At 35.2% G+C, this 27,567-nt stretch overlaps 2 protein-coding genes and 1 long non-coding RNA gene across 10 annotated transcripts in view; 2 read left to right on the plus strand and 1 right to left on the minus strand.

The window, feature by feature from the left end:
• LOC136028036 (zinc finger protein 664-like) overlaps positions 1–14,692 on the plus strand; it is a 36,869-nt gene extending 22,177 nt beyond the window's left edge. For 4 of the 6 annotated variants that reach the window (XM_065705619.1, XM_065705622.1, XM_065705621.1 and 1 more), the window contains exons 2-4: positions 3,949–4,111; positions 6,990–7,160; positions 11,136–14,692. In XM_065705619.1, the coding sequence (XP_065561691.1) occupies positions 4,069–4,111; positions 6,990–7,160; positions 11,136–12,064 (1,143 nt within the window). In that variant the 5' untranslated portion in view covers positions 3,949–4,068 and the 3' untranslated portion in view covers positions 12,065–14,692. The remainder of the gene's footprint in view (positions 1–3,948; positions 4,112–6,989; positions 7,161–11,135) is intronic. The other 2 variants (XM_065705624.1, XM_065705625.1) reach the window with 2 other exon arrangements.
• A 1,688-nt stretch (positions 14,693–16,380) lies between these two features.
• LOC136028035 (zinc finger protein 182-like) overlaps positions 16,381–27,567 on the minus strand; it is a 29,729-nt gene continuing 18,542 nt past the window's right edge. The window contains exons 1-2 of one of the 2 annotated variants that reach the window (XM_065705618.1): positions 27,267–27,446; positions 16,381–22,611 (exon numbers count right to left, since the gene is read on the minus strand). In XM_065705618.1, the coding sequence (XP_065561690.1) occupies positions 21,641–22,611; positions 27,267–27,282 (987 nt within the window). In that variant the 5' untranslated portion in view covers positions 27,283–27,446 and the 3' untranslated portion in view covers positions 16,381–21,640. Of the gene's footprint in view, positions 22,612–27,266; positions 27,447–27,567 lie in introns of those variants that run through there. The other variant, XM_065705617.1, reaches the window with a different exon arrangement.
• Positions 23,863–27,567, plus strand: part of LOC136028038 (uncharacterized) — a 61,073-nt gene continuing 57,368 nt past the window's right edge. Inside the window, exon 1 of one of the 2 annotated variants that reach the window (XR_010617719.1) lies at positions 23,863–26,674. This is a non-coding gene — a long non-coding RNA (uncharacterized LOC136028038). The remainder of the gene's footprint in view (positions 26,675–27,567) is intronic. The other variant, XR_010617718.1, reaches the window with a different exon arrangement.

Below are 27,567 nucleotides of genomic sequence, written 5' to 3' on the forward strand. Positions count from 1 at the left end.
ACTCTAATCCATAACGTTTTTTTCCTTTGCTGTTTCATAGCTTCGTAGTATTCAAAAACAAATTGAGCTTCACCTATATCCTTCATAAGATTCTATTTATAGTGTGGGTGAAGTGCATCGGTAATCAAGTATATGGCTTTCTTCGCTCATTTTCTTTCCTAAATTCACATGGAAAACCTGAAAGACAAGTAGGTCTAAATACAGCAGGACCAAAACTGAGAAAAAGATTTTTGTCATCTGAATATTCCGCCCATGGTACTCTCCTTTTCTTTTCCGGCCCGCTATTAGTTTATTAACTAACCATTAAAGGGAGAGAATATATATATTTTATGCAATTGGAAAATAAATTAATTCGAAAGAATTCATGCTGATATGGTTCATTTTATAAACCTATGAAATAAAAAAAACTCTTTTGCTACTGAAAATAAGGAGCAACAGTCAAAACCAACAGAAATTATCCTGTGCATGAGAGGGGCTGTCCCCTCCTCAACGCCACGGTCTTAACGTTAAAGTTTACTCTTTGTCACAACTCAACTTTTTAAAATAATACATACATTTCCATCGGTACGATGCCCAGCAGAAAGAAAAAAAAACTGAAAGTGCTTCCTTTTTCAATGCAATATTTGATAGAAAAAAACTAATCATCACCTATCCTACACCACTTATTTGGTCTTTCTGCCACTTGTGTCTTCTTTAGTCAACCAGAAACGAAAAAAAATTCAGTTGCTCATTGTCTTTCCTAAATTCACATGGAAAACCTGTAAGACAAGTAGGTCTAAATACAGCAGGACCAAAACTATGGTCCTGCTGTAATACCTGTTCGGTATTCCACTACCATCCCGGACATGGTCCATATCCGACAATTCAGGTGGCTTGGCCACGTCCTGCGCATGTGCAACGACCAACTACGAAAAATTGCCTTCGAAGGTCGCATCCAAGGTTCTCGCCCTCCGAAGCGCTGGAAGGAGAACTTCTCCGATTGCAACCTCCCTGGTCTTCTCAGAAAGGCACAAAACAGAGAGCAAATATGTTTGCTCGTGAGGGGAGAGGCCCCGAGATTACCACCAAGGCCGGATAAGACTTAAGTCAAGTCAAGTATGGAATTGGCACCGTCAGCAAAGCTATTGGTGTAAGTGACCAATTCTGCAAAACTGAACAGTAAGGATTTAAGTAATGTGGCTTAAATTTCAAATTAAATGCGGTGTCTTTATTATTCTTAAGTCTTTTCTAAAATCAGTTTTTGGTTATAATGAAAATTCTGTCTTGACGAGCATATATATATATATATATATATATATATATATATATATATATATATATATATATATATATATATATATATATATATATATATATATATATATATATATATATGTATATATATATGTATATATATATGTATATATATATATATATATATATATATATATATATATACTAGCTGTTGGGGTGGCGTGAAGCGCCACCCCAACACCTAGTTGGTGGGGGCTCTTCGCGCCCCCCAAGCCCCCCGCGCGCAAGTCGTTACGCGCCATATTAGTTACGCGCCATTGTAGTTGTGTCCCTGTGTCCCACCTGTGAATATGGATAAAAGAGAAAATATTTCTCTTTTCGTTATAGATATATATATGTTTTTAACAACGTAAAACTTGCGAATATACAACATTCTTCAATGTCCCATTGTCTGTGCATATAAATAGATTGTCAGGTTTACCAACTCTTGAACATGCAACATAAAATTGTCCATGGGAAAAACAATCCGTATTCAGATCTATACCTCATTATTCTAATGATTGCCCTTGAGCTTTGTTGATGGTGATTGCTAATCGAACATTCCCTGTGTCCCGGTCGTCATCTATATTCCCAGTATCCCGGTCGTCATTTGTGTTCCAGTGTCCCAGTCTGTAATTTCTCATTGAGCGTCCCGTTCGTCATTTATATTCCCTGTGTCCCGGTCGTCATTTGTGTCCCGGTCTGTAATTTATCTTTGAGTGTCCCGGTCGTCATTTATATCTCCCGGTCATTATTTGTGTCCCATTGTCCCAGTCTGTAATTTCTCTTTGAGTGTCCCGGTCGTCATTTATATTCCCTGTGCCCCGGCTTTTAGTTTTCTTTTTCTCCTTTATTTTTCAGTTTTTTCCTTTTTTTAGTTTTTTTTTCTTTTTCAGTTTTTAGTTTTTTTTATCCGTTTTTAGTTTTTTACTTTTTGTTTTTTTGTAGTTTTTACCGTTTTTTTAGTTTTTTTTTTCTTTTTTAGTTTTTAGTTTTTTACCTTTTTTTGTTTTTTTTTTTAGTTTTTTAGCTTTTTTAGTGTTTTTAGTATTTTCTTTTTAGTTTTTTTTGTAGTTTTTACCTTTTTTAGTTTTTTTTCTTCTTTTGTATTAATGCTAAAGCCAAGGTTCAAACCTGGAGCCTTTCGGATCTAGAACCTGAAACATAACGCTTTACCAACTCAGCTACTTCGGCTTGAATACATTCGTTTTGAGCAGGTTCCTCGGGTGTTGCCATTGTAGGTTCTTCAGTCATTTTACAATTAGAAATTTCTCTTTCAACGATTTTCTTACAATTAAAAATTTGTCTTTGAACGATATTCTGAAATACCTGTGTCCTGGTCGTCATTTATATTCCCTGTGTCCCGGTACCCCAGTCTGTAATTTTCTATTTGAGTGTCCCGGTCGTCATTTATATTCCCTCTGTCCCGGTCGTCATTTGTGTCCCGGTCTGTAATTTCTCTTTGAGTGTTTTTTCTTTTTATTTTTTACCTTTTTTCAGTTTTCTTTTTCTTCTTTATTTTTCAGCGTCACTATGAAATACATATTGCCGAACCTTTGTTTTTTTAACTAAAATCTGGTAGGCATTGATGACCTTATCCAAGTCAAAATCCCAAACCCAATCATCATCGCTATCATTTTCAGTTTTGATATGTTTTGACTCTCGCTGTCCAGGTGGATTTTCATCTAACTGCGCGGTTTTGCGTTCTTTAGCCGCAAGCCTGTTTTCTTGCTGTTCTTGTGATTCCTCGGCACGCTTTCTATTCTTACTTTCTCTATCAGCCGCAAGTTTTTTGGCATAGACTCTTTGAGCAGCTTCCTCGGCTGTTGCCATTGTAGGTTCTTCAGTCATTTTACAATTAAACATTTTTCCGTCCACGATCTTCTTACAATTAAAAATTTGTCTTTGAACGATTTTCTTAAATACTTTTAATGACGTCATCGTCATAACAAACATGACAACTAACTTCATGACGACATGATGACATGACGTCACTCGACAGACCCACAGACAAACAACTTATTTTTATATATATATAGATTGATCACATGAATAATGTATGTCTCTTTGTGTCCCTGGTGGCAAGCTTTATTCCATGCCATTAGATTTAAACTTTAAATATTTAGATACTGTAAAGAATTTGGTAGTATTTGTTTTTTTCCTTTGTTCCAGTTCTATCTACAAAAATCAGCAAAATGTTGTAAATAGACAGTAGTAAAATAAAAAATAATCCAAAAAGAACTAGGTAGAATTGGTAATACAGATTAATTAAACTAGCTTCTTGGTGGAAATATCAAAAAAAGAGTCATACTCACAAATAAAATTTAAAGTTTTCTAATCAGAGCTTAATTAAGTCCTTGATTGATTCATTTGACGGATGTGTCATTCCTTATGAACCGACTAATAATTTATTAACTAGCTGGTAAACAAAGGTAAATTAATGAATATACTACATGCTGGGTACTGCAATACTTTTTCAGCAGAGTATGGCCATTACCAGGAAAGAAATTAGCGACTACAAAAATGTAAGCTATAAAAACCTTAACTGGACATCCCTTTATTGAGTAAAATTTTCTTTTACCCTTCTCTAAGGTTCTTGCTTGCGCTTTCTTACCAAGTATGCTGTTTTGTGTTGGGATATCTAGTTTTTATGCCATTTGTTCTTTAATTTTCTAGATATTCGTCAGTAAAACATTGAGCATTCAAATTTGTCATTTGTACTGTATCCAAAGGCTGTGAATTAAGAACAATAAAGTGGACAGCGAACTCGGCACGTGTTTAACTTATTTGGAAAATATGGAGACATTTGACACATCTGAGCATGGTGGTGTCAAATATGGTAATGATTAACATAGTTTTCTTTTCTTCTTAATATTTTTGCCGGAAATTTGGTGTAAAAATTTAGAAATAATGTATAACACGCTTTTTCAAACAGTTCATGGTAACGAACTGTAGTAAGAAGCGACCCGGCTTAATAGTAACCGAAACTCTGAAAAACGATTTTGATACCAATAGTTACATCAAAAGAATCGTATTTTTACGCTGATTTTAAATATATAAGTTCCATCAAGTTTAGTCTTGCCCATCAAAAGTTACGACCCTGAGAAAATTTGCCTTAATTTAGAAACCAGGGGGAAACACATGCTAAAAGTAATAGAATCTTAACGAAAATTACACCATCAAATTCAGCGTATCAGAGAACCCTAATGTAAAATTCCTATCTACAAAAATGTGGAATTTTGTATTTTTTGCCTGAAGACATATCCGGATGTGTTTATTTGTTTTTTTTTTTTTTACCTCCCAGGGGTGATCGCGTCGACCTAGTGGTCCTAGAATGTCGCGAGAGGGCTCATTCGAACGGAAATTAAAAGTTCTAGTGTCCTTTCTAAGTGATAAAAAATTGGAGGGCACCTAGGCTCCCTCCCACGCTCATCTTTTTCCGAAAGCACCGGATCAAAATTTTGAGATAGCCATTTTGTTCAGCACAGTCAACAAACTATGTCTTTGGGGACGAATTAATCCCCCACAGTCCCCGGGGGAGGGACTGCAATTTACAAGCTTTGACCACTGTTTACATATAGTTATGGTTATTGGGAAGTGTACAGACGTTTTCAGGGGACTTTTTCGCGTGGGGGGGATCGGGTGGAGGGGCTTACTTGAGAGGATCTTTCCGTGGAAGAATTGATCATTAGGGAAGAGAATTTTCATGAAGAGGGTGCAGGATTTTCTAGTATTATTAAGAAAAACAATGAGAAAATAAATAAAAAAAGCTTTTTTCAATTTTATATAAGGAGCCCTGATATGAAGAGTCATATGGTTTCGACATAGAAAACATAATGAAAAATCTGTTTCCAAAACTGTTGATTTTAGTCAGCTTTAAAAACGTTAAAATTCTGCCTTAAAACCCGTTTCCCATGAAAGTTAAAAAATCAAAAGAAAATAAATATGTTGAATTAGAATATAAAGAATTTCAAAAATATATTTTTTTTAATTCTGCTTAAAAATACAAATTTTAAGCTTTAAATAAATTTCGAGTAATTATTCTGGCAAAATTAACAATGTTGAGCTATAGACCTGTGTAAAGAAGAAGCTTGGAAATGTGAAGAACCGGATGGAATTTGATGAAATAGTATACATCTTGGTTTTTCTTGCCGCTTCGTTTGAATTCTGCATTAAAATGTTGGCTTTGAGCCTTATATGACTATCGGTTATTTATTGTAAGAACAAATGTTATTATATTCCACTGACAAGGATGATTTTGAAATAAGATCCAGAATTACCTTTGAAAATAAAATAAAAACATATACGAGCTTGTTATCTAAGAACGAAAACCGTGCAAAAGCCATAATGTTTCTCAGGACAAAGTTGCTGAATTCACAATCTGCTTTAATGATTTGTCAAATCTATCCCCATTGTCAATGGAACAGCATCGCCATACCTGTTTTATCATTTGAATGGCTTGTTTACATTCAAAAGCATAAATTTTCGGTTAATTTTATCATTACAAATTTATCTGTCTGGGCTGGGAGGTAAATAGATAACGAACCATTTTGTTAAGCCAATAGCTTCCTATATCCAACATCAAGCCAAAATTTCATTTGGCTACATAAACCGCTAATAGGTTAATATAACAGTACAAAAAAAGCCTGGATCGCTATATGTGAAGTATCTGGATGATAAAGTCTTTTGTTAAATGAACGTCTCTGTCTTATCAAATGTTTTTTAAAATTATTTTGCTTATGCCTTAGGTACCATCTCTGAGTTTAGTATGGCTCAATTCTTTTGATTACAATGGATTTTTTTTTATTGCCCGGGTCATCGGCTATAAATGATGCAAACAAAAGGGAAATAATCTATATGAACAAGGGATATATTTGTGATTAAATTTTTTTGATTAATTTTTTGCTTATATTTTCAATTTCTTGTTATAACTATTTTGGCTTTTGATCTTACATCATATTTTACAATGATGGGAACAATTTCGCTTTCTCCATATTTACGGTAAGCCATTAATATGATAAAAAAGGAAGCCCAATTACCCTTTTATTACATCGAACGTTTTAAAATGTCGCTGGAACTCATAACTTCCGTTTTTTTATATAATTTATGTCTGATCAAGGAAGTTATAGTATTATAATGACTATTGTAGAACTTTGCTCCCCATCAATATATGACTGCGAGCAGTTCAATTTACATACCCATCATGATCGTTATCAATAGAAGCTATGTATAAAGGTGTATGTTTTTACAACATATATAGAGGAGGAGAGCATAGAGCCCTTCAATAAGTCTACTATGATCTTAAAACTTTGATATAATTTATGCCTATTCAAGGAAGTTATAGTAGTATAATCACTATTGTAGAACTTGCTCCCCATCAATATATGACTGCGAGCAGTTCAATTTACATACCCATCATGATCGTTATCAATAGAAGCTATGTATAAAGGTGTATGTTTTTACAACATATATAGAGGAGGAGAGCATAGAGCCCTTCAATAAGTCCACTATTATCTTAAAACTTTGATATAATTTATGCCTATTTAAGGAAGTTATAGTATTATAATGACTATGGTAGAACTTGCTGAAATTTCTTTTTATTTAAAATCAGTCACTTACATAAATTGAGGATTTTATGGATAGAACGTTATTAAGAGCAACAAGTGTGTTCTGTCCTGTGGTTTTTTCTCATAATTTGTTGGGTTTTTTTTTTTAAGAAGTTGAAGACGTATATTCAAATGACACTGGAGAACGTTTTGAAAATGCAGACAGTATTGTATCACCTAAGCGTGAAGATAATGACCTGGGTGATATCCTCAGAATACCTGAAGAGCTCAAGTCTGTGTCTGACCCTCTTAAAACAGTCTCAAATAAAACCCGAAGTGGAGGTATGTTTTCAACTTTTTTAGAATTTTTAATTGTATTTATTTTGACTCTTATAAGAGGATAAAAATGCTTAATTTTGAGCTGCTGCAGAATACTCAAAGAAGGTCTTTCACATTTGAAAAAAAAACTTTGAAGAAGAGCGAAGGGGGCTTTTTTGGCGTGAATTATGGTTAGGACATAGGAAGCTACCGCTGCTGTAATATGGAACCCTCCGCCACGATTGTCAAAGAGAGGAAACTGAGTTTGCTTGGCCATGTCCTTAGAAGACCAAATGACCGCATTATAAAGCAAGTGCTTCTAGCTGCCCCATTGCCGGAATGGCGCAGGCGTCCTGAGGGTCAATTGAAAAATTGGTGGGCAACTGCCAAAAACGACCTCGACCCCACTGGGGGATTTCGAAGGTTTGGCAGAAAGTGGAAGAGCTGCTGGCCCTGGTCTGCTGAAGAACTGGCACAGGATCGTGACACATGGGAGTCAACCATACGTAGTCTTCTAGATGTTGGGTGAGGCGTCCGCGTCTGTTCCCGCAACAAGTACAAGTAAGTGAGCTACAAAAATGACAGTCATCAAATTTGATACTTCTGTATGTGTTTCGGCAAATGTCTTAGTAGCTGTTTGTTAAATAATGAGTTTTGCGGAGAATATGGTTTGATCTCACGTTTTATGAACTTCATGAATAAAACGTTCAGATTGCTGTAGTGCATTTTATGGATGAACTATGTGAAAGAATGCAAAAGTTTTTTCATGAAAGCCACCCATACTGGCTCTAGGGAAAAGACGTTTTCTCGAATGAGATGATGCAAGATATAAAGCTTATACCCACCTAATCTTCCTATAATTTTTGTAGACGTTTCTCACCAGAGTCTTTCTCACCAGAGTCTCCGCCCAGAGTCTTTTTAGACTCTGGGGCGGATTTAAATTTAGTTGGGGATTTGGATGGAGGGGAATTGTATATTTATTAGCTGAAAATGCTACAAAAAGATCTTAGTTGTCGCACATTTTCCACTGGAAGAATTTGTCAGAATTCTTTTACGAAATTATTTTTATTTGTTTTATTTTTTCTTTGACGACTCAATTTTAAGCGTAGAGATGTTAAGGGTAATTGCCCAGAGTAAATTTTCCCCGGGATTAATTCATCTTAAAGGATTTTTCCGTGGGTACGGAGGATCTTTCCGTTGAGGTGATGCTGGAAATCCTGGTAGTGTTCAAGAATGATCACAAATAAAGCTAGACCTATGTTGTCTGAGCAACGTGAAGTGTTGCGGCAACCTTTCTCCGGCTTCGCAATAAAGTGGTGCGAGAGCAACACTTTGGTTTTGTTTCTTTGCTATCGGTTAAAAGCTGAAGTTATCAGCCTATCGAAGCTTTTAAAACGTTATGTTCAAAGAAGAACGCGATCAGTAATCACATGATCAAAGGCTATTCCTCAGCGTTGAAAAAACGACAGTAACAAAAGAATATCGAAAGAAGGGACTAAATTGACTTTGCGGCCAGTTGAACTTTATCCTTTTCAATCGTAGACATCGTGACGGATGAAAACTTGGAATAATATCTTACATAATCGAGTTGGTATTATAAAGATATCTGTAACTTTTCAGGATTAAAATACCATAGGTGACACTAATTATTACGAAACTACCTCATTGTTTTACGTTATCGTTTCTACCCGTTGCGTAAACACTTAATTTTAGGTTACAGTGAGTATGGGTAGGCTACACCAACTAGCAAAAGTTACAAACCCCTTTTCCCTGAAGATAATTGTAGCCTAACAGACGATTTTTACTTACAAGTCCCCTGCCTGTCTTACCACTGGAACCACATTGGTCTTACCATCAAATACACCGGAAACAAATAATAGGTGCACCAACTAGCCAAAGCTGCAAAACCCTTATTGCCGAAGATGATTATGAGCTAACAGCCGACTGTTGCTTACAAGTCCTCTACTTGTCTCACAATTGGTATCGGCCTATTTTTAGTGTGTACCTTACTATTGAAGTTGTCAACCCCTTGAAATTTTCAAACTAGTATATCTCATGAAGGAATTTTTGTACCAAAAAATGGATGACATATGCTTTGATCATCTCATCAAGAGCTATGGATTGCCGTCGAAAAAAAATTCTATCTGTCTTAGTTTAAAAGTTGATTTTTTTTTCCGTAGGCCAACTTTTTAACGTCACCACTTAGATAAGATATTTATTTCAAAAAGATCACTATCACAAGACCTCAAAGGACCGAATTCGGACTTCTGAGTCGACTAACAAAGCAAACAAAGCAAAAACACTAATAATAATAAATAATCAAATTATGAGTAAAAAAAAAAAAAAAAAATCTGTCAAACTAAACTTGAACAAATACAAGTCAGAAAAAAAGGGAAAGGGACAAAAAAAAAATATGATAATACAGAAAAGAACAAGAAATAAACATATATATCTACAATTTAAAAGGGACACTAAAAAAAGTCCAAAAACTCACAAAAAAAGGAACGAAGCATGATTGTTCCAGCGAAGCACGAAGTAAGATTAAAAGGGGAACTAAACCAAAACAGCGCCATAAGCTCCAATTTCTTTAGCAATTACAGAACTTTTAAAGTTTAAGAGGTACATCTGGTAACATTTCTCTACCTCAATCCCAAGTCCGAAAAAAAAAAATGATAAACCCAGCCAAAATCACGGCAGCACTTTCGGACCCATGGGAAAATGCTGCTTTTTTGCTTCTGTAAATTTTTCTATTTGTCACTCAAAGAAGAAATATTTGCTGTGGGGCCGGGTAACTGCCGCATATATTTAACACTTATAGATGTTAGTCAATCTTCAATTTTAAAGTGGTGCCTGCGTGCTTGCCTGCTAGAACGGAGCTTTCCACTCGAAAGCAGAAACATGGTTTGATGAAACGAAAGCTTGGCTGCACAGCTTCAAATACTCCTTTCTGACATAGGCTATATTACTCCAGTTCACTTTGCACACCATAGGCTCTGGCTCGTGGACAAGCAAAACCATCCTTTTTGGTCCCAGGCAAGAGTTCTGTGGAGCTTTCCAAAATGTAATGTCATATTCATCAATCCATCCTGAGGTCCACCCTTTCTGTAAGAGCCGCACAGGTTAGACCCTTAACAGTTTCCAGGAATAAGCCGAGATCGGCGGCATAGGAAAAATAAAGAAAAAAAAAAACGGGACAAAACCAAAGTGTTGTTCTCGCAACACAAATAAAAAAAGCTTCTTTGACTGAAATTAAGGTACAACATTAAAACTTGAAACAAACAGAAATTATTAGGTATATGAGGGGTGTTATTCGCTCCTCATATACCTTGCTCTTTATGCTAAACTTTGAATTACCAAAAAAGCTTTATTGAGGAGGGAGCAACTCCCCTCGTATACGTAACAATTTATATTCGTTTTAAGTTTTAATGTTGTTCCCTACTTTCACTTGAAAGGGCTCTTTGTTTTTACTTTAATGCCCCCTTTAAAAGAGCGACTTTGTATTTATTTAAAGCGTCTTTTTGTTAGAAATATTTGCCTTTTTAGCATTCTTCACAGGTTGGTTACGTCGAAGCTTACTTGACGCCATGACATCAGGAAAAAGTTAACATTATCTGCCTTATACAAGCTGCCTTCTAAATATACAATCCTGTTGCGTGCCAGGTGCCGGGGCCCGGCCTCGAAATCGGCTATAGTTTTTTTCTTATTGCTATGTTGAATTTCTATTATTAAGGGATATGCTTTTTGAACTTCACTTCTTTGCACCACGTTTAGCTTGTAAAGCAAAAGACTTGCGAATGGCCTTGAACATGGATTTGTGAACAACTGAATATTTCATTCTTTGGCAAACATTTTTGACTCTCAGGAGGTGGAGGTCGAATTTAATCTGGGAAAAGAATAGAATTGCTGGGGAAATACTTTATTTTTATTTGAGGATTGCCCTATCCTCACGTCAGCCCTTACTATTGTATTTGGCTTCATTAATTTTTAATTTTATTTCAGAATTTGCCACTACATCGCTGTTTAAGCATGTTTTTTCGGAGCAAGAATATCAAACACCTGATTCTGTAAGTGTTTATATAAAACAAGAAATAGATCAAGAATGTAAATTTGAGGCGTCAAGCGAAAACTGTATTTATCCCAATATTGATGTGATAAAAAACGAGGAACCTAAAAAAAATCCAAGTACTTTATCGGTTATTTTACCCACAGAAGATGTTTTCATTTGTAGAGTGTGCAGTCAAAGTTATAATAATAAGACAGATTTGGTTGCGCATAACATCTTTGCTCATAGAAAAAATCGCGTGGAAGAAAAACCTTTTGAATGCGATATATGCAACAAGTGTTTTACTCACAGTTCCCAATTACGTCGTCATCGAAAAACTCACACCGGAGCTAAACCTTTTGAGTGTGACATTTGTAAGAAAACATTCACCTCAAAATGTAATTTGTCTACTCATCAAAGAATTCATACTGAAAACAAAGCTTTTGAATGTGATATATGTAAGAAACGTTTTACTTCAAGCTCAGATTTATCTCGTCATCAAAGAACTCACACTGGGGTAAAACCTTTCGGATGTGATATATGTAAGAAACGTTTTACAACAAGTTATGATTTGTCTCGTCATCAAAGAACTCATACTGGAGAAAAACCTTTTGAGTGTGAAATCTGTAAGAAAAAATTCACCAGAAGCTCTAATTTATCTGCCCATAAAAGAACTCACACAGAAGAAAAAAATTTCGAATGTGACATATGCAAGGAACGTTTTAATTGCAGTTTACGTTTCTCTCGTCACCAAAGAAGTCATAGAGGAGAAAAACCTTACGAATGTTGTGTGTGTAAAAAATGTTTTACTTTCAGTTCAGGTTTATCTCGTCACCAAAGAACTCATACTAATGAAAAACCTTTCGAGTGTAATAAATATGTATAAAAATATTCGCTTGTAGATCTAGTTTATCTTATCATCAAGGAACTGATACCGGTCAAAAACCTTTTAAGTGTGATATGTGTAAGAAAACATTCACCTATAGATGTAGTTTAGGCCTATCTGTTCACCATAGAACTTATACAGGAGAAAAATCTTTTGAATGTGATATGTGTTAAAAACGTTTTACTCAGTTTAGGTTTATATTATCACCGAAAATCTCATGAAAGGGGAAAAATGTTTGCATTTATTACTATGTAAGAGTTTGATGTAATTATCAAAATGCCAAAGTCATTAGAGTTCATGCTGGAGAAAATTTTTTAAATGTGTAGTTATAAGCAAATAACGCTTTATGAGTGTTTTTTTTTACATGTCAGCTAATCAGAGGTATATTTTTAAATTCGTACATTAGAAGCATGCACTATATATAGAGTTTATTGCCCATACTCTTGTTATCGTAAAACTTTTTACTGAGCATGCAAAAATCACACAAGAACACCATACTTATAAAATTGGATATTATAATATTAGCTATTCGTAGTTGATTCCGACAGTCATCAGGACCAGGTGAGACCTAAAGACCTTGTTTCATAAACTAGCTTCTGTTCCACATTTATTATTTAACTTTTTTTGTAGCGACTCCAAGTTTTTTTCTGATTTTTTTTTTGTTGCAATTAATCCCTTTTCACCACTTTACTCTACATTCTTCCAATTTTGAAAATCTTCAATATTTAATGTTGTAGACTAAATAAATATTTTTGACATCATTTTAGGAGTTGTGATTTATTGTATTTCATAATATTGGGGGGATCGTCTCTTACTAGGTTGCAGCTAACACAGCAACCTTTACAGCGTTATTTGCAGTCGCTTTCCCTGGTCATCCAGGTTTTGGGTCAGAACTTCGGTTATACAAATTAAATCTGATGCTAGATTATTCAACGCAATATCAAACTCAACAGGTTTTTCGAGATTTAGGCACTCTGCGTTACTTAATTATAAACGAGGTAAATTTTAATGTATTTCAATATTCTTATGTTTATTACTGTGGGTTCCAGAAACACTCGTTTTATCCGGCAAAGAATTTGAAATATGAGCTTGAGGGTAACTTTAGCTTAGTAGCACGGGACCCAGAGATCGAACCATGCTGCAGGAATGCACTGCAGTGCCTTAGCAGTCAAGAAGCATCGTTAATCCGATACATACATACGAGGACTATGCACACTTTCTAGGTTTGGCTGAGGTTTATTATATTTAGGAGGGATGCCTAGTATTCGGGCGACCAGATGGGGGTACCGGGGAATTTCTATTTCCAACATTAGAAGTTGTAGCATCCCTGTACACCAGATCATATAGAGGGCTTGACAGTGGGGGGGGGACAATCTATAGGACGTGACTATCAATACTTCGGGTAAAAACTTGGTTAAAAGATGGGCTGGAGTACTTTCGAAAATAGTTGAGTTAGTGGTTGTTAACTGGTGCTTCAGGTTCTGGCGCCAGTTTCCATCGTGATGTCATTTTTGGTACTTTCAAAAAACGATCACATGGCTGATGCCGATCCCTAGACTGAACTGGAACTATCAAACTAGGTCTAGGGACATGAGTACTTTTACAACAACTTTAAAGCACGCTGGTTATGGTCTAAATTACGATCGTCTTTTTTTCAATTTCCGACAATAGATTGCTTGCAAATGTGCAAGAAACGACACTTCTTCCCCGTGTTTACAATAACTTACAGCGAAAAATTGGCAAACTGTGTTTGCTTGGTTAGTTTGCCGTTTTAGAAAGGTAGAGCATGTTTCTACCAAATTTTCACTCTTAGGTTAATAATTGAGAAGTGCCTGAGCTATCAAACACCTTTGGTTCTCAGTTTTATAGATTATAAGCAAGCGTTCGATTCTATCGATAGAGAGCTTTAGCAAAGGTTTTATTCTTGTAAGGTATACCAGATATACATTAAAGTGATTAGTGCTATGTACGAGAATGACATTTCTGCGGTTAGGATAGGAAATGAGGTCAGCAGCCGGTTTCGTATTAAATCAGGAGATTAGCAACTTTTGTTTTATCGCCCTTAATATGGATCATTTTGATGGATTTTACCTGAAGGAGCACAGGAATGTCCTCATATTCAGATATTCGCAATATCCTGAACACTATGTGATGTTTAAAATCAACAGCCAGGGGGCTACTCTACACTAGCTGAGCAATGAAGTTACATTTTATTTTAGTACTGTTACTTTTAGAATGCTTTTTTACGAAAAAACTTGCTGGAGTTATATGCATCTCCAAAGTTGTATTTGTAATAGAATGTCCGAATATTGGCGTAAGTACAGGCTGACATCGTTGATAGCACTTTTAATTGACGGCAGCTTTGCAAGCCCGGGAGAAGGGAGATAGAGACTATTTATTCTCTCAATTTTGTTTTCCAAACATGAAATTTTGTGGTCTTTTCAACAAATTTATAGTTTAAGATCGTATGTCATTTTATTGGTTTGTTCACCAATGTTTTTTAGCTGTTTAGTCATAAGATGAATTTTGGTATTCCGCCAGGGTAATTGGTCATTAATCTGATCAAACTCATAAACATACCTAGGCCTGTTTTGCATGAGTTTGGTTCATTAAAGCGATATTTCATTATGTCCTTCAATTTGAATCGCAGCATTCATCGATAGCTTTACGTGGGAAATAGGAGTTCCTTTAGGTGTATAAGTCTTATTAAGCGAGTTAGACTCATTTCTTACAGCGAAATAAAGCTTGATTGATTAGTGAAGTTCACTAATTTTCTCTTGATCTTTAATTTCGCATAAGTGAGACGTTTCTAATTTCTTAGAATTCCTGCGCTCGGTGGGTTTCACTAAGGACGAGGAATAAGTAGAACTCGAAATTTCTTATGCAAAGTCTGGTGCTAAACCCTCGCAGGGATTTGTTTGAACGGGGATAACTGGCTCTATAACTTCAGAAGAGCTGGGATAATAGATGCAACAGTTCAAACAGCACCAGGTAACGTTTTCTAACCATTGTTGCAGTTTAATTTCAGCACATTTGGGGTGCAGCCACTGATTGCATTTGCTACATTGACAAGTTCCTCTACCAGAACTGCCTACGTATTCAGGGCAGAAAAACTTTCTATTCAAGTCGGTATTCAAAGTTTTGTAAGATATAAGCACAGATAAGCCAGATACTAACGGGATACAGGGCGTAATTGAGCGACTGAAAATCTTCAACAAAACACCCAACTGGCTAGGCAAGGCACTGGTACTTCCTATAGAACAGTCCAGCTTTGTATCCTCTCTCTTGCGTTGAGTCACTTATAGCCACTTAAAATGTCTCTTCTAATTCGTAAATGTTAATAACATGTATTAAAAGAAAGGTAGATTCGATCGATACGGACTATCAATAAGAAAATCCACAATTCTCAAGGGAATTCTCAGTCTAAAACGGATCCGCTTATTCAAATTATAATACTTTCGTAGCTGAATTAATTCTTATCAATGTAGCTGTTGGTCCGGACAAAGCTATAATCTGTTGCCAATAAATAAAAGTCTAAATCCAAAAAAAGGTCTACATTATGCACTATGAATTCCGAGTCAAAACTGGAAGTTGCTCCTAACATGTGTATTGATGTTAAATAAACGCACATTTTATACTTGTTAAATTCAACTAAGAAAAACAATGTCTTTAAAGAAAATATGCGTAAATATTCAGAAATAATTTATCCTTGGAAGCTATTGATATGATTTGTCTTAATTAAGTTGCATTTTAAACAAAACTGATGTGTAAGCAAAAAGTGGTGTCATTGCAGTATCCGTAACTACTAATTGGTTTTGCTGCCTTCTAGTAGGGGTTGTTAAGTATTTTGATGTGGGCTTGAGTGAGCAGAGTACAGACGGTGCTCAAAAATCTTTGTATAATGTACCAGACAAACACATTAAAGTGATTAGTGCTATATACAAGAATAGCACCGCTCCGGTTAAGGTAGGAAATGAAATTAGCGGCTGGTTTTGTATTAACTCAAGAGTTAAGCAGAGTTGTGATAGATCCCCTTTTATAGATCATTTTGAAAGATTGTCTTAAGGAGCATAGGAGAGGCAATGGGGAACCACAGAATCAAATGGGGAGGAAAAACTCTCCTGGACTCATGCTGACGATTTAAGCATCCTAGATGAAAAGTGTGAGCAAAATGAGTGAACTTTTATAGGCTTTGAGAGTTCAGGGTGCTAGAATAGGTTGGAAAATTAATGTTAAGAAGACTAAGTCACTAGGGCTAGCAATAAGTGAAGATGAAAAGGTGACGTCGGGTAACGAAAAGGTTGATCAGGTGGACAGCTTCACTTGGCTGGGTAGTGTTATTAGTAAAGACGATGGGAGCAGTGAAGATATTAAAAGTAGAATAGCAAAGGCTTAGTTTTTTTCACACTTGAACAAAAGAAGTGAAGAATAGGAAGATCAGTATGCAAACTAAGATTAGAATATTGGAAGGTACAGTGATGGACAGATAGCTCTGTAGCATGGGCGCTCCAAAACGTGGATGAAGATTTACAAGATGTTTTCCAGATAAATTGCCTACGCATTGTTCTTGATACCTAGCTGACTGACCGTATTTCAAACTGTCAGCTGTACGAAAGATATGGTTCAATCCCGCTTTCTAGGGTTATAAGGATGAAAGATTGCCGAAAATTGTCCTTTTCACTTATTACTGAAACCGGGTCAAGATCCTGAAATCAGCATTATTACCCAGATGAGCTCCAAAACAAACGTACAGGGATAATAACGCAACAGTGTAAGAGGATCCTAAAACGTCTTACCGACTTTCTGTGTTTATCCCATTTATGAACTACTTTCTGCATCGACGAGTTCTTAATTACAGAGAATTGCTCGAGTCACTGCAATATCTACTTCATCTGCACTGTGTTTCACTCGAAGCAGAAAAAAAAGATATATCGGATACTTTAACTAATTATGAGTATTTTGATGCAGAAAGCTATAGGGGAAGTTTACAAGCTGAGTTGGCTCTGTAGAGGAGAATATGGATACAGTCGGGAAACGAGGCATCGAAGTATTTCTTAATATGTTTAAACAAATGCAATTAGAACATTTTCCCAACTCTACATCAGTTTTTGCAGATTGGTGCGATTCCCGCCACTACGGCTACGTGCGGAGCGCCTCGGGTCATGAATGGCTTAATTGATTGCCCTTATTATCCATTGACAGGGACATTCCAGTCAATGCAGAAGACGTTTTGGATAAACTAGCCCACAACAACAAAAAGATGGCTTGATATTTTTTTATAATTACATATTTGCTGTGTTTTCTCAAAAAAATGCACCTTATATTCTGAAAACTTTACTTATCCTTTATAACCAGCATTACCATCCCTTAGTCAATTTATCCACCTCTCCCCGTCCGAAATTTGTCGCTGGGTTCGCCCCTGCTCAAACGGACATTCTTTATTGCGGTTAGATTCAAAGTTGTATCCATAAGTGTCTTGACCAATACAATGATAGGAGGAGACATAACTTAAAAAACGTTTTCGTATGCTGACCAATCTTCTGATTCAATGCCTTTGGCCGGGAGTGCAATGCATGGTTGGAGGCAAATTATCTGACGCTTCCTTTGTTTTCCCCTAGATTTCTCTAGGTACCCATTTAGAGCTGGGTCGTCTCCAGCTGAGCTTACAGTCACACCATTGACTCCCGCTTCAAACCTAATAACCAGTAACATCAGGACTCGAACCCCCTGACCCCAGGATCTCAAGTCCGGAGCGTTAATCACTTGGCTAGGACGACAGATGATAAGACGAGTGATAATTTTTCTCCTATGGAAGTAATTCTTCACAATCTACCTCAAGCAACCTTCCGCACGGCAATTGAACCAATTCTTATCGGAAATTTACGTTTATAAGGTATTCCAACGGAGAAAAAAAGAAAAGAATAAATTACAGTGCGAGCTATACGCCCAAAAAAAGCAACAAATATCGTTATCAAATCATTCATAAAAATTTTCAGCCTATTTAAAGGGAAACATTTTTTTCCTGTGTACAACTCACAGGCCCCACTGTATAGTTTTAGGCTTTAAGATAAAACTATCGGAACTACATGCGACCAATCCAAAGCTAGAGAAAAAAAATATTAATTTGTTTCAGACAAATACTGATCGGAAAACGTAGACCAAGCATGGCCGTGTTTTGTATTTAAAACTACATTTAATTTAAACCAATATTTTAAACCTGTAGGTAAACAATGGATGATTTACATAACATAGGGTTATTATCCCTGGTGCTGTGAGCTGATGGCGACCTAGGTCTGAACTTGATTTTTATTTTTAAATAGGGTTCTTTTTCGGCCCAAAATCTTATTGGTGGCAAGTTACAGGATTTTAGAGAGAAAAAACTCTTTTCTATCTTATTTTAGGTTCCACTTGTCGGAAAAACAGTATATTGCTTATTTTGCATAGCTATGCGTTTCGATCATGGAATAAAGGATACAAGTTTCAACTTGATTGTTATTATGTTTTGCTTCGGAACCATACTTGATCACTGTAGCTCCCAATATTTTAATCTTGGTTCGCAGACAGATCTTCCTATTGTTCCAGACTTTTTTTAATTGTAAAAAAAACAACAAAAAAACACTAGTTCTTGGCTATTCTACTTTTAGCTTCTTCACTGCACCCAGCGTCTTTACTAATAATACTACTTAGGTAAGTGAAGCTGTCCGCTCGATTGTTGTTCTTGTTACCAACATAACCTCTTGATCTTTACTTATTCCTAGTCTTCTTGGCATTCATTTTCAAACCTATTCTTTCACCCTGAACCACAAAACCTCTCAAAATTCTTTCATTTACTAAAATTTTCATCTATGATGCTTGAATCATCAGCATAATCTAGGCGGAGTACAGTTTTACTTCCTTTTTTGATTTCGTGTTCTCCCGCAATCTTTGCTGTACTCCTTAGGATGAAGTTCATCAAAATGAATCCAAAAAATGGGGATAGAATGCAACCCTGCTTAACTCCTTATTTAATACAAAACCAGCTTCTAAACTCACTTCCTTGCTTAGCCGCAGCAATATTATCTTCTGTATAGGATTATTACTAATGTGTTTATCTGGTACACCACAGAAGGATAAAACCTTCATTAAAGCTCTTCTATCAGTCGAATCTAACGCTTTTTCATAATCTATGAAACTGAAATTAACGTCCTTATCCTTTATTAACATTAAATAAAAAACAAAAAAAAATTTAACTGAAAGTAAGGAGCGATATTAACACTTAAAAACGAACAGAAATGAATTCGTATATGAAAGGGGCTGCTCCCTCCTCAACGCCCCGCTCTTTAAGCTAAAGTTTGACTCTTTCTCTTAACTCTACTTTTTGAAACAGTAAAAAACTTTAGCGTTAAGAGCGGGGGTTGAGGAGGGAGCAGCCACTTTCATATACGGAATAATTTCTGTTCGTTTTAAGTTTTAACATCGCTCCTTACTTTCAGTTAAAAAAAAAAATTATATTTAATTTCTGAACGCTTCTGAATTAATGCGTGTTTTGATTTTGGTTCTGCACTCTAATTCTACTCCAAATCTAAGTCTATAAAGTATCATAATATAAAGCAATTTGCTTATTACAGAAAATGGGCTAATGCGTCTATAAATGTGTAACTCACTCATCACTTCAGAAATCACATTCATAATTTCCAAAAACTTATCATTAACCTCACAACCACCGTATTTAAAAAAAAAAACTCATTTACTATACTACAAGCACCTGGAGCCTTATTAACTTTTTTTATCATTTTAGTCAGTGCTGTCACTAATTTTTCCTCACAAAATAAATCTTCCTTCACATCCAATGTGTTACAAATTTTTTCGTTCTTTTCTGTATCTTTTCCTGTAACTCTATCACGGTTTAGCAAATTCTCAAAACGTTCTGCCAATCTCTTTAACTCTTTTCTTCTTACTAATTTAACTAGGACAAGTCCAGATTGACTTTTCTCTCCCAATTTATAAACATGCCAGTACTATATATTCCTATTATGCTTTCTGGTTGCTCTTCCAGATCTTCGGCAATTTCCCCCATCTTCACGCCTCCTTAATCCACATTTTAATGTTTTCTCCACTTTCTTTACTTTTCTTATTTTTATATAATCCATCATTCAAATAATTTTGTACCGACCCTCCATCTCTGTATTAAAAATAAAGCATTTTCACTAATATCCCTAGCTGTGTTTCTAGCTTTCTTCCCTAAGACACTATCAGCGACTTCACAAACTATTTTCCTACATTTATTCCAGCCATCTTCTCTGTTGTAACATTTTCTACTCTGCAACTTCTTATTCAACTGTTCCTGAAGAAGAGGCGTTGTTAATTCAACATATACATAAACGTCAAAATACATATATAATTGCATATCTCTTATATAAGTATTAGAAAATATGTTCCCGAAGAAGAGGCATTGTTAATTCAACATATACATACACGTCAAAATACATATATAATTGCATATCTCTTTGTATTAGTAAATATGTTCCTGAAGAAGAGGCGATGGTAGTACAACATATACATACATGTAAAAATACATATGTAAGTGTATATCTCTTTTATAGGTATTAGAAAATATGAATATGCTTTGCTAATACTTAACAGAAAATAAGTGTTAATACAACATGAATTACCTTATAACTTTGACAAGGACTTTTGAGTTGACTTAAAAAAAAAACTAAATAAATAAATTAAATAAATTAATAATTAAATAAATTAAATAAAAAACGATATACATAAACTTTATACAAAGGAGACAGGGTGGCAACTCGTTTTGTCTCCTTTAACAATAGAGAGTAAAAAAAGAAGGAATCACACCTCAATACCTCACACGAAGTATATAGAGAAAGAGAGAGAGAGAGAGAAGCGAAAAGGACAAAAAAAAGAATCGACCCTAGAGACACGGATGGGACTTATAAACTAATTTATAAATAAATCACTTTACATTCAGTCCCCACAACTATAGGCAGAAAAAACTTTCAATTTCTTTTTATATGTATAGAGTGATGGTGACTCACTTATTAAATCAAATAGTATCGAACCTAAAGAGTATCTTAAATAGTATCAAATAAATACATCTAACTTTTACACTGAAAAACACAAACGGTTTCTCCCCCAATATGAATTTTTAGATGATTATACAAACCACAACCAAAATTAAGATGTTCGATCACAGAAAGATCTTTCTTCAGTAAGAGTACTTTGATGAGCAAATGAATTAAATCCTAAAAGTGAAATTCTTTTTACATATATTGCATTCGTAAGGTTTTTCTTTAGCGACGAGATAAACAGAAACTTGAAGTAAAACACTTAGGACATGAATCACATTTGAAAGGTTTTTCGCCATTATGAGCAGATAAATTAAATTGTAGTGAATATTTACTTACAAATGTCAGACAAAAAGGGTTTATCTCCAGTACGAGTTCGTTGATGATGAGATAAATGTGAACGGCAATCAAAATACATGCCGTTCATCCGTGTATTACATTTGAAAGGATTGTCGTCCGTATGAGCTCTTTAATGAGTAGATAAACCTAAACTGAAAGTAAAACACTTCTTTCATTCATAACATTCAACAGCTTTCTCTCTAGCATGAGTTCCTTGATGGTGACATAAAATAGAGCTTGAAGTGAAACATTTCTTGCATATTTTACATGTGTAAGGTTTTTCTTCATTATGAGTTCTTTGATGAGCAAATAGATTACATCTAGTGGCAAATTTTTTTTCACAAATGTTACAGTCGAATGGTTTTTCCCCAGTATGAGTTCGTTGATGACGAGATAAGCCAGAAATTGAAGTGAAACATTTCTTACATATATTACATCTAAAAGGTTTTTCTTGACGATGAATTCTTTGATGAGCAGATAAACTACATCTATAGGTGAATGTTTTCTTACAAATATCACACTCAAAAGGTTTTTCCCCAGAATGAGTTCGTTGATGAACAAATAGACTAGATTTTCTGGTGAATGTTTTCTTACAAGTTTCACACTCGAAAGGTTTTTCACCGGTGTGAGTTTGTTGATGACGAAATAAATCGGAACTTGAAAAGAAAAATTTTTCACATACATCACACTGGGAGGTTTTTTTCCCACTATGAGTTCTTTTATGGGCATATAAACCTGACCTGAAAACAAAACGTTTCTTACATATAATGCATTCAAAAGGTTTTTCTTCTGTATGGCTTATTTTATGGGCAGACAAAATAGATCTTTTGGTGAATGTTTTCTTACAAACCTCACACTCATAAGGTTTGTCTCCACTATGAGCTCGTTGATGAACAGATAAACTAGATCTATAGGTAAATGTTTTCTTACAAATGTCACATTCATAAGGTTTGTCTCCAGTATGAGTTCGTTGATGAACAGATAAACTAGACCTATACGTGAATGTTTTCTTACATATGTCACACTCAAAAGGGTTTTCACTGGTATGAGTTCTTTGGTTACGAGAGAATACACTGGCAAAATCAGGCATTTGGTATCTTTGCTCGGGAGGAGCATGCTGAAACAACGATACAGTAGCAACATCTGAAAAAAAAGGGAAAATTTATAAGTTAAACATGGTAATAAAGTAGGGGCAGTGAAGATACCCTTAAGAAAATTTAGAAGTACTTCTCTAGTCAAAGACGAATCTAGGTTTTTTTTTGGCGGGGGGGGGGGGGCAAATGCGGGTTACGTCATCCCCTGCCGCACTCTCACTTCTGTAAATCTTACAATTTTGTTTTAGAGGGAATGTTGAACGTATTTCATAGAGAAATAACCAGCAAGTACTTATTACATTTATATTATTTATCAGGTGCTGTTTGCATTAACCCCTAATTTATCTCTACTACTATTCAAAGATGCATAATAAAATTTATTTGGAAAACTTCACTTTCTCAAATATAGCATGAAGCCTAAGTCTAGTAAAATGGCAGTGGGTTAAGTTAAAAGAATATAAAGCGTAAATTCATGAAATATATATTTACCCAGTATAATTATGAAACACTTCATGGTAATAAATGGTAAATGAGGAGAAATTCGGCCCAATAATAATCGAGCATTAAAAGAATATATACAATATATATAACAATACATACATCAAAAGAATTTGCTTCCTATGTTTATTCAAACTATATAAAATTCATCAAGTTTAACGTTAACCATCAAAATTTGCAACAGAGTTTGTTTTTTCGCAGGGGGGTGGTAGCAACCCAACAGTCTTAGAAGACCGGGAGAGGGCTCACTCAAATATGAATTAAATGTTCTAGTGCCATTTTTTGGACAGAGTACCTGTAGAAAGTATTGCTACTAAAGAATAAACAGATATTTTTGTGGGGAGGGGGATGATTCCCACTGGGAAACATACAATTTTCATTGATGATAAATTTCCGTTGGGGGAAAGGTTTCTATATGGTTTTCCAGGAAAAATTTCCCACGAGAGAAATAAACAGAATCATTTTACAGAATTCGTTTTATTTGTCTCACTTTTTCTTTAGCAACTGAATTTCATGTTTGCAGATAGTCTGAGGGAATTGTTCAGAAAAAAAAATTCCGTCGAGTTCGAATTATCTGCGAGGAGTTTTCCACGGAGAATTCTCAGACTTGTTGGAGCTGTCCTTTAGGCGTTCCCAGCCAGATTAGCTAGAGACTACACTGGCTAATTAAGCCGATGTCTTTTTTTTAAATTTTGACTGAAGAGAGAGAGAGAGAGAGAGAGAGAGAGAGAGAGAGGGGGGGGGGAAGAGAGAGAGAGAGAGAGAGGGGGGGGGTTTATTTAAACAACAATAGTGGCTCAAATGGCTAATTTGATGTTGAACTACAAAACATGTTATTATGCACTATTACATAATGGCGTAAAAAAAGGGAAGAAAGAGTTCTGATAGCAGTTTGTCTGAGTACGCAAAGGCACAAATTTTAGCTTCTGTTTCGTACGGCTGACTGTTGGTGCTTCAGGGGGGGGGGGGGAAACGCCACGGTGAGCAGGATTAGACAGTAACATTTTTCCGAACCTTAGGATAAGGTCAACCAAACGGAGTTCAAGAGTTACTAGGGCATCGTGGTAGGAAATGTCTCTATTACTCAGGATGATCCTGGTTGCCAGCTTTTGCACTGACTCCAGTTCTTGCATTAGATAGTGACAGGCCTATTCAAGTATGGGCATTCGCAGCACAGGTATGCCCAAAGAAGACTGTGGGCGTTGCACCCAAAACGACACACTTTTGAAAGGGTTTGCAGAGATGCGTTAGCTTTACAAGTCATACAATTAATATGGGTACTAAAGGTGAAATCATGTGAGAAAATTGTATTTTCATCTCACTCACAACAGGGAAAGCGGGTTCTTCAGCTGGTTCAGTCTAAGTATTTTTGACTTACCAGAGTCAAAAGTCATATTCGTATCAGAACACTGTGAAATCAGTAGATCTAAAGTGATTTCGGGGAATTGCTTGGCGGGGACATTGCCATAAAGAAAATAGGCTAATAAAAGCAACAAATCATCGACAAATTTGTATTTTACGTTATGTTCTACCAGCAAGTAGTTGATGATGGCAAGAATCGTTATTCCTGGCAGTTTCGTCCCTTGCGGGGCACCGCAGGTTATTTTACTCCACTCTGAGTCACAGTCCTCTTCATGTAAAGCAAATACTTTTTGTTGTCTTTCAGACAGAAAATCGAGCACAATGGCTAATTTCCTTTTCTAGATGGTTCTGTATCAAGGAACAATATCACAGCGATAAATAGAGCACATGAAAAAATCTATCAAGAGTAAGCCTAAATTATCAGAATTTTTCATCCCATTTCTTTAGGCCATAAATATTCTTCTTTTAACTTGAAAATCTAAAAGTAAAGTAATTCAAATTCCAGATACTTCTGAATGCACTGGTGAAGATGATACTTCAATGTCCCTAGTTTCTTTTGTAGGAAATTTAAAGAAAGACCTTCCTAGCACCCGTGCTTTAGCGTAGGAGATTGCCGATTTAGAGTAAAACTGGTCTGAACTTTTTCCTTCCAATTTTTTTTTTCACTAGAGTGGAAAGAAACTTTATTATTAAGTTAATCATTGACCATCATTTTTTTTATTAAGTAAAATTTCTAGTCTAAAATAAAATCCTGCAGTCAAACAAAAAAAGAAAAAGGAAAAGCACATCTTCCCTCGCCAGCCAGATGTTAAAAACACTTAAGTCCCGCACTTCTTTTAGAGGCAAGTAAGAAAAGACTCGAAACACGAAAGTATTTTCCCAATGTATTCCCATTAGGAGCAGAGCTAGCCTCATTCTACTCATTTTTACCAGGAAATTTTGTTTAAGTGGAATACAAATGAGCTCTATACTTTTTTTTATCTAAATATTGATCATCTAGTCAAGACATATTCCTAGTCAACAGTCAAACTCAAGCAGTCGAGCCAAATAGGAAAGTAAAAATCAAATTAGAATATATAAAAAACATAACATTTTATAACGTAAACAAAACTCGTCAGGAATGAATAATTGCAATAATACCACACAAAAAAATCAAGGCTGGAATATATGGTTAACATCAGAAAACAGACCCAAAAGTTTGACGATTGTTTATTCTCATTTAATTCAATATGCATTCCAAGGTTCGACTCTAAAGTTATATAGAAGTTTCATAGGACTAGCTTTAGTTATATATCAATTTTCATATGCTTAATCAAAGGTATTTAGAAATCTGAATAGAATTCATGCTTTTTACTGAAATTTATTCAATCCCAAGATAAAATAGGGCTTTAGACTTTTCTAATATATTATTTCTAGTCAACAACTAAAATGACACAGCCAAATAAAATAAAAATAGGCATAGCCGTTGAAACCATGTAAAAAAAAAAAGTCATCATGGACTTATAACTTCTGTGATAGCTGAAAAAAAATTCCCGATTTAAATGAAAATTAATTACAAAACTGATGAAGGATAAGTTCAAACGAAGAGAATCAGAATGAACAGTACGACTGCAAAATAATGACCCATTTCTCGAGTACCATATTCACAAGACCGGTGATCTTTTTACATGAATTTTCATGTTTAATCAAGAAACTTTTCTGAGAAAAGGTGTTATCACAGGAGTCACATTTAAATGATTTTGCCCCAGTATGGGTTTTTCGGTGCTGAGCATGAACTAAAGGTGAAACTTTCTCACAAGTATCGCAGTTGAAAGATTTTTCTCCTTTGTGAGCTCGAAGTGTACAAATAAAGTTGAATTTATTTCAATCATCTTTATGGATCTTCTGGTTTCTTCTATGTTCATCAACATCATTTTATTGCCATTTCTAATATTTGCCACAATTACATTTTTGGACAACTTTCACTAAATTTCCCAAGATTATTCACGACAAATTCACAATTCCACAATTACCCAGCATCTCATAGTTCTGATTTCTCTTTTGAAAATAGGCCAACGGTGCGATCGGGATTTAGTTTACGTCATATTGGTCCAAAAGTTTGGAATTGAATCCCAGTAGCTGTGAGAAATTGTAATGATAGAGTTAAATTTCTGAAGTTATTAAGAAATCATGTTTCTAGTCTCCCATACTATTTTCCGTAGTAAGTGTTGATGTTTGATTTCCGAAAGAAGTGCAAATTAGTTTAAGCCGAAGTAATGACGGTTTTTTCTTTTGTTTGTGTTTATTTTTTATTTTATTTTTTGGTGATATACCACGCGCTTAAGTATGCCATTAGGCATTTGCGCTGTTTGTTTAAATTGTTTAATTCTTGTTGTAAATAAACAAGTATCTATCTATCTATCTATCTATTTAGAAGTAAATCTTTTTCACACATATGGAACTCAAATGGTTTTTTCCCATTGTGAATTCTTTGATGCTAGGATAAATTAAAACTGGAAGTGGAACTCTTCTTGCATGTTTTATATTGGAAAGGTTTTTCCCCTCTAAGATGTTTTATGTGTGCAGATAAAGTTGAGCTAGTATTGAATCTTTTCTCGCAAACCTTACAATCAAAAGGTTTCTCTCCTGTGTGAACTCTTCAATGCTGAGATAAAAGGGAACTAGAAATAAAACTTCTGCCACTCAAAACCCACTGGAAAGGTTTTCCCGTTTGTGTTCTTTGGTGGATTAGTAATTCATAGATAAATGCGAATCACTTCTTACAAATGTCACATTCGAAAGGTTTAAGCCCAGTGTGAGTTCTCTGATGATAAGACAAACTATATCTGAAAGTGAAACTTTTACCATATGGATTTTCCATTTGAAAGTTTTTTCTCCCGTATGACTTCTTTGGTGTTTCAAAGAATTTGAGCTAGACATGAAGGTTATATCACATTAACCGCACTTGAAAGGCTTTTCCTCGGCATGTATTCTTTTGTGCTGAGATAACTTACATCTGGCAGTAAAGCGTTTTTCACATACATCATACTGGAAAGATTTTTCCCGGTGTAAGTCGGTAAATGCACAGATAATGTTAAGATAGAAGTAAAATTTTTGTCAGAAATATAGCACTCAAAGGATTTTTCCCCAATATGAACCCTTTGGT

The sequence above is a fragment of the Artemia franciscana genome, chromosome 6, assembly GCF_032884065.1.
Source record: "Artemia franciscana chromosome 6, ASM3288406v1, whole genome shotgun sequence".
NCBI lineage: Eukaryota > Metazoa > Arthropoda > Branchiopoda > Anostraca > Artemiidae > Artemia > Artemia franciscana.